General features: G+C 44.9%; 1 protein-coding gene across 2 annotated transcripts in view; it reads left to right on the top strand.

Moving 5' to 3' along the window:
* Positions 1-701: 701 nt before the first annotated feature.
* PRKAG2 (protein kinase AMP-activated non-catalytic subunit gamma 2) overlaps positions 702-7,805 on the top strand; it is a 21,867-nt gene continuing 14,763 nt past the window's right edge. Inside the window, exons 1-5 of one of the 2 annotated variants that reach the window (XM_023521789.1) lie at positions 702-850; positions 1,900-1,958; positions 3,863-3,908; positions 5,448-5,502; positions 6,476-6,602. In XM_023521789.1, the coding sequence (XP_023377557.1) occupies positions 1,902-1,958; positions 3,863-3,908; positions 5,448-5,502; positions 6,476-6,602 (285 nt within the window). In that variant the 5' untranslated portion in view covers positions 702-850; positions 1,900-1,901. Of the gene's footprint in view, positions 851-1,899; positions 1,959-3,856; positions 3,909-5,447; positions 5,503-6,475; positions 6,603-7,805 lie in introns of those variants that run through there. The other variant, XM_023521790.1, reaches the window with a different exon arrangement.

The following is a 7,805-nucleotide window of genomic DNA, read 5'->3' as shown; positions in this document are numbered from 1 at the left end:
TCACGGAAAAGTACTGGCTGATTTAGCAGCTACACGGGGTACTTGATTTTCCTTTCTGTGTTTATTAATAAAACTGAACCATTTTCCCTACGTTTATTGCTCTGTATCTAGAGGATCATTTGAAGGACTGGGCTTTTGGCTTTTAATAAATCCTCGCCTCTGACGCCTCCTTTACCTGTCACGGCCCCCGGAGCGTGTTTGCCGTGAGGATTCAGTGAGATAGCACACGTGAGTGTGCTCCGAACAGGCCCACGGGGAATCCCTGTCTCTCGAAGACATAAAAGGACACGCAGATAGCGTCTGTCACACGTTTCCTTTCTCAGCCTCAGGGACATGAGAAAGTACGCTTTGTTTTGTGAGCGGACGGATGAAAAAGAAATTTCCATTTCAAGTCATTTGCTATAACTTCAGTGTTTTCAAGTGATCTAATAATAACCACGTAAGAGAAATTAAACTCTGAAGTGTAATTCTTTTATATGGTTTTAAGAACTATATAACGTCTCCTTGTGTACAAGCGTTTAGATACAGGAAAACAATTTTTTGAAATTGTTTTGTTTCGGTTTCAAAAAATAGTCTCCAATCCCTGTGTGATACAAAAGCATTTTTGCTAATGTTAATAAACTGAGTTATTTTAGTTTACCAAACTTGGAAAACTCAGTGTTGAGGATATCTGATAAGATGTGGCTGAGTGTTTTGTCGAAGGCGTCTTTCTCCCTGACGTGTGGCCTTTAAAAGTACGTGTCGTGTCTCTCACCCACCTTCACGCAGGTTAAGAAGGCCTTCTTCGCCTTAGTAGCCAACGGAGTCCGGGCGGCGCCTCTCTGGGAGAGCAAAAAGCAAAGCTTTGTAGGTAAGCGGGGTGCCCGGAGGGAGTCTGAAACGGGGAACCTTGGAAGCAGGAAACCTAAGGCATTTTAACAGATGCTGGTTGGAATTCAGCTTAGTAAACCTGTTTCCAAATCAAAAGACCTTTCTGGCTTTTGCCTCCGAGTGAGGTAGGGCTGCTAGTAAATTCAAAAACACATACTCTATTGAGTTTCTTTTTTACACGTATTTGAGTTTCTTTTAATTCAGCACCTTGTCAGTTCTGGGCCAGTTCTGTGCCCAGGGAGAGGGGGAGGCTTTGGTCAGACACCGATCGGTCGGCCGCCTTTGCTCACGTTTGCACACCTGCGGTCCATCCCTGCTCCCCCGTCGGCTGAACAGCTTTTGACGGGGCAACCAAATGGCATTAACGTGATTGATACCTTTGCTGAATCATTGTTATACTGTCAGGAACATCGTGTAACGTACGATACCCAAACTCCATAGTTTCTCATCTTCTAAATCGCAGCAGGCAGTGGCTGTCGGCTCTCTGGCTGTGCATCACATTACTGTGAAATTACCAGTGAGCGTCTGCCTCCCCCTCGGTCACAGTTCCCTCTGGGGAAAGGGCCACATTTTCTTCATCGTTGTGGTCCTGGCACCTGGCACACAGACAGCACTTAATACCGTGACTGGCAAAACCATCGTTTTTAGCATGCTTCTCAGGAAATGACCCACGTGTCCCCAGAAGTGTCACGTTTCTAGAGTTTCTGGAATATTCTATATTTTACAGTATTTGAAATTATAGGTAGCTGCAAGTCTTTCGTGATATTTTATAACATTCATTAAGTTTTCTCTCATTGAATTGCCTAATACTGTGATTCATTCCATTTACTGTCGGGTTTAATTTCAGCTTATTTGTGTATCTTAGTTGGGTATAGACAATAACATTAATAGTTTTAAATAACACATTAAATTGTGCTTGACATGGGTTCTTTAGAAGCTTTTCTGGTAACTTCCAGATTTGCCTGTAATTTGAGATTTTTCATTTACGTTTTCATAGTTTCCTATTTAACATATAATTCTTTGTTCCAGGAATGCTAACAATTACAGATTTCATAAATATACTACATAGATACTATAAATCACCCATGGTAAGTGCCAGAAATCCTTATGTCACTGATGGGAGCTGTGTCTTTCTGTGTGTGTGTAGAGGGCTGTGTGTGGGGGCATTAAGATTTCGTTTTTTCTTTTTTTGGTTCGGGGATGGAGGTGGGTTTTTCCAAATACATATATAAGGTGCGGGAAGGCTGCCCTTCTCGATGTGGCTTCTCTTCTTCCTTAACTTCACTGTCACACTCCCCCGTCCTCGGTCCCTGCAAGTCGAGATTCCAGTCTTCCGGAATCAGGTGGAAGGATCACTTCGGTGATGGAGAGGTCCCTGTGTTAGTGCCCTCGGGCAGAGCCGGGCACCATTCAGGTGCGGCGCTCCCCTTAGTGCCCCGACGGCACTCCCCGGCTTGTGTGCCGGTCAGTTGTCATGCAGCGTTTCTCAGCTGGCAGTGATTTCGTCCCCCAGGGGACATCGGACCATGTCTGGAGACATTCTCGGTGGTTCGAATGGTGTGCACTGGGCAGAAGCCAGGGACGCAGTGCCCAGGGCCCAGGGCGGCTCCTGCCGCAGAGTTATCCAGCCCGTGAAGTCAGCGGTGCACGGGTGACAAGTGCTGTTGTGAGGGTGTCCGGGTTTCCGGCTGGATTGTGAGTTCTTGACGTAGAGACTGCGTCTTACCCATCTTTGCACCTTACACACACACACACACACACACACACACACGCACACGCACACGCACACACACTTCCCACCTAGCATCGGAACTTGGGGGCCTTCTTATTCATTCTTTCATTCATTCATTCATTCATTCATTCATTCATTCCCCGTTTAGCCTCTAAGCCCCTTGCTGCTTCCTCCCGTTGCCCTGGCACCCCACAACCCGCATGCTACACCTGCCTTATTGCCCTACACTTGGTCTTGCGCCGGCTCCGGCGCTGTGAAAATCACCTGTTGGCCTTGTTCCGTCACGTTGTTCACGGTCAGCGCTGGCCTGGCCTTCTCTCCCAGACATGGAACCCGCCATCAGGCCGTCGGGTCACCGTCAGGCGTGTTGGGGCCCGTGTCCCCTGGCCTTTCCCTGCCCCGCAGTGTGGGGGAGTCTGTCCTGCTGGCCTTCACGGCTCTCGTGTGAGGCCCCCGGGCACGCAGGGCCTGGCTGGAGCCGGCCTCCTCCGCGGCTCCTGGCCTCACCTGTGCACCCCACCTTCTCTGCGCCCGGCGCTAAGCCTGTCGGAGCGACCAAGTGCGCGTTCTGTATTCCATCGCCAGTGGCATCGCCATCACATTGCCCACCAGTGGATCTGAAGCTTCACGAAGGGGCCCCGTACGTCCCCATCCAGTGCTGGCAGGAGGCCTGCTCATTTCTTTAAAAGCTGGGGTGGGAGGCTGTGGGGGGGCGGGGGGAATATGGGGCGCTGAGTACCAGGCACTTTGTCTCACGCGCCCTTTTAATCCAGTTGTTTAGGAAGGGAACAGATTGAGAGAGGTTGAGTAACTTGGCCAAGAATAGCCACTAGACAGTGGTAAGATTTGAAACAGCTGAGGACTCCACAGTGACTTTGTGTTAACTGCCCAGGCATCTTTGTAAAGTGGCGTGTTATGGGCCAGGAGTAAACTGCCCCAGCAACTTAATCCAAGCACCTGGTTTAACCAGTTGCCCTTTTTAAAAATCTTCTGCATCCTCAGAAAGAAGGAATGAGTATATATGTCCATGTGTTCTAAAATTTAAGTGTATCAGAAAATTACAAATTAATGAAAATATACTGGCTTATTGTTTTAAATTTATAAAACATTTATCTTCAAAAAATGTATTTTGTTTTTCGTATTGCCAATATTTCTGAATTATCTTGTTTACATCTGCTGAATTATGGGACTCAGCAGTAGTTACGAAGTTTTTTTTATGTTGTATTAACACTTATAAATAAGGTTTTTTCTTATTTCCAGGTACAGATTTATGAATTAGAGGAACATAAGATTGAAACATGGAGAGGTAAGTATTGTTGGGTGTTTAAAACTTTTCATATCGGGGAAAAAAATTCTACTTAGTGTGTAAGATGTTTTAATTTCACAGACCCTTTCTTTCTGCTTAACGATTAACTACATTAAAACTTATTTCTGTCTTAGTGTTCTAGCACGCCATATTACTATACGTATTATGCATTCTGTTTAATAGAAATTTGTAGAGAACGGGCAGCAAGTCTTCATACTCAGGCTGGGAACATGAGGGGAGCAAGCTGACCAGCACCCCTGCTCTGCCCATTCACTACTAAGTATTACCACCCCCCACATTTGCCCCTGTATAGCAAATGCACCAAAGAAATGCCTGAGATTAACAAAAGCAAGGACCTATTTTTACATTTAATAATTATTTCTTTACAAATTATGGAGACACATAAAACAAATAAATCTTAAACCAGATGATCTGGATCAAATAACACGAAAACTTCAAGATTGCTTTCTTCGTAACATTGAAGTTCACCCTTCATCATGACAATACCCTTTGCTGAAATAGAGGCATTTTTTAAGTGGCTCAATGAGACCCATCATGCTGATGGATGGAGAGCAGTCAGCGGGAATGCCGTAAATACAGGCCTGTATGGGAATCACCGAGGAGGAAGCCTCTGCAGGTGTTCAGGGAGAAGCCTGGATAGAAATGGAGGGACCAGTTGAAGGGAAATTTTGAATTTAAAATCGAAATTTAGCTTTGTACTGCCCATAATCTGCTTGGTAGGATAAGGAGTCTTTGTGACTGGCTGCGAAATCTGAACACGTTAGTATTCTCTGAAGGGCTAGGACTCGTAATTCCATATGATTTGATGGCTTTGTCAGTTCATACTAAACAAAAGTAAGTCGACATGGGATCCATATCTTAGCACTGCCTGTTATGAAGATAATACGTAACAATACCAAGACACATAGCTCCCATCAGATTCTACTGTGTAAGTAACGTTAGCCCAAGGTTTGAGTGTATTTACATTTTGACATTACATGGTTATTCAGTACTGACAATAACATCAGGACATCCTTGAATGCCATCTCTATAGAAACTTCAGTCAATTAAAGTTGATCCTTACAGGGATAATTTCTACTAGAAAGATTTCCAAGATGCAGATTTCGAGCATTAGTTTGGTAAAAGAAAACTTAACATTTAAAGAACAAAGTCTGCTATGACTTATTTAACTTAGGAAAATTAGTTTTGAAGGGTTTCATTAATGCTTAGGCGGTAGTAACTCGGAAGCATTCCAGTGACCTCTGCTGGTATTGGTTTTTTCAGATTTTTCCACTTCTGATTTTTATATCTCTTATAATACTGGTTTTAAATATTTAATTTTTCCACAAAGGCAACATCCTAATAACAGTTTGGAAGTTGTTTAAAATAGCCATAACTATAACACAATAGTTTTCAGTATATTAAATGTCAATAAATTGAAGGGCATTATGTCAATAAATTGAAGGGCATTTTAATTTCTGTAATAATTGCAAACAGCAAATTCATTACTAATTGCATGTTTTCTTTCTATAAATACAGAGCTTTATTTACAAGAAACATTTAAGCCTTTAGTGAATATATCTCCAGATGCAAGGTAAACTTGTAAAGTTTTCTCCTTTGAAAGTGTTCATTTATTCAGATTCATCTGTTCTGTTACCGTGATTGATTAATTTTTTTATTTAGGTAAGGGCCAGCCTCCTTAATTCTGATACTAAATTCAGTAAATTAGAGACAGTAGAAATCACAGCCATTGCTGGTGCAGAGGGCTGTAATGGACCAGGAAGATGGTCATATGCGCAGCTGTGAATCAGGCCACCTGCAGCCTGTTAGGACCGCAGACTCCTGGGCTCCACCCTCAGCCGTTAAGCCAGTCTGGAGAGTGGCGCCCAGGAAATGCGCTAACACAGCTGCCCCGTGGTTCTGACGTACGTTCGAGCTGTCAGTCTCTATCAGACGTTGGTCCAGAGGGGTCAGGAGAGGGGGCCGCCCTCTCGGGGGGGTCCTCTAGCACCCACACGTTTGCATCCAAGCCTTCGGGGTCGGCACTGGTACATGTCCACATTGGCATTCTTAAGACTCGAGCTCGGGCGAGGAAATGTGGAATGTTACCATGTCCAAGTCTCAATGGACAGACAGCCGCCACGCCTCCGGCCCGGCAGTCACAGGAGAGGCCTGGCCGAGCGGGGCCGCAGCCAGCAGGCTGTGCAGTCGGCGGCCGGAGCAGGGCCCGTGCCCCAGCCGCCTCCTGCTGCTCGTGGTGGGGTCCAGTAGTTCTCCTCGGGGCCAGTTTGTCATTCCTCAAATAAAAGCATGAAACGCACTACCAAAAAAAAAAAAAAACCGCTAGAGATCTGTAGCTCACACCTGTATCTGAGATTAACACAGATTGTGAAAAACAACTTACCGAGATCTCCAATTTAAACCTTTTCCGGAACACTGTTTTAAGTCAATCAACCTTTTATGATTGTAATATAAAAACACTGAAAATGCTTTTAAAGCAGGGGTGGTCCACAGTTTTCTAATTTTTCTTTAAAGCCTCCTAACAACTTTAATGGCTTTTCCCGCAGCCTCTTCGATGCTGTATACTCGTTGATCAAAAATAAAATCCACAGATTGCCAGTTATTGACCCTATCAGTGGGAATGCACTTTATATACTTACCCACAAAAGAATCCTCAAGTTCCTCCAGCTTTTTGTAAGTAGCTTTTAGTGTTTCTAAAGACATAGTTGCATCTACTTTAATTTACTTCAAGTAAACTGGCTCCTGTTCCCTGAGAAGTGATTTTAAGGTCTCCATTTCTAAACTTCATTTTCTCAATTTACTATTTGAACTGTGCCTTCTCAAAGTTGATTCCAGTTAAAAAGCAGTCACCTGTCAGTGCAAGGACCAAGGTAATAAAACACTTGGAATTCTCTCTTTAAATGAGAATACTTCTAAAACGGGGGATTAAAGCAATTTGCAAATTAGTCCCATTAAGGAACTGCTGTACAAGATAAACTGAGCCAATGTTTGTAGTAAATTCCTTAGGATGCTTTATCGGTATCATGCTTTTGGAAACTTTCAAAAGTACTGTCCCCGGATTTATCAACTGCAGCATTGAGAGGAAAACCCGAAGCAGGTGACCTTTGGGTAAGAGAGCACCATGTTGGTCCGAATGCAGGCTGTCTCACCTGCAGGTTCCCTCAGCTGCCTTTGAAACGAGATGGCTTCGTCGTCGCTCGGGCTCGGAACCTCTTTGGCTGGCAGTTCTAACGAGGCTGGGAAGGACCAGAGGGCTTTGAGTTTTTCCTTTTAATTACACGCACTGAGTTTGAGGTTAAGAGGAATTGGTCAGCTAGAGCCAGTGGGAGGCCTCACTCACGCACGGTTCAGAGATCATTTGAAGAGTTTTAAAAAAAAAAGAAATCAATAGACACTAAAATTCTACATCAACCAGGCGATCCCACCTCCTCCTCCAGGGCCTCCGGTGAGGAAGCCGTAGCGTTCTGGGGGACGCGTGGGAGCCCGAGCGCCAGGCCACCCCGCTCCTGGGCACAGGAGCCCAGAGGGCTCAGCTATTGGGAGAAATAACTTTTCCACCAAACCAGTCCTCTATTTTAATACTTTACGTGTAAAAATAACTCTTCACGTTCAAATAAAGGCTAAGAAGATAGGAAGGAGACGTGATTACAGAAAAGCGTGAACTTCGGTAACGAGCCAGCCTCGGCAAGAAGTCGGGACGTGCCCTAGTGTAGGCCAGATCTCCGTCTGTCACGCTCAGGCTCTTAGTCTGCCACGGGCCACAAATACCGTCACCTTAGTGTTGGGGTTTAACAGAACCCTGGGCCAGGCTGTGCTGTCCGGGCCCACAGGTGCCAGGCTGTTAGCCCAGTCACCCTTTAATCATTTTAAAATGCT

The sequence above is a fragment of the Pteropus vampyrus genome, unplaced genomic scaffold, assembly GCF_000151845.1.
Source record: "Pteropus vampyrus isolate Shadow unplaced genomic scaffold, Pvam_2.0 Scaffold316, whole genome shotgun sequence".
Lineage (NCBI taxonomy): Eukaryota > Metazoa > Chordata > Mammalia > Chiroptera > Pteropodidae > Pteropus > Pteropus vampyrus.
This window is presented reverse-complemented; position numbering and strand designations above follow the sequence as displayed.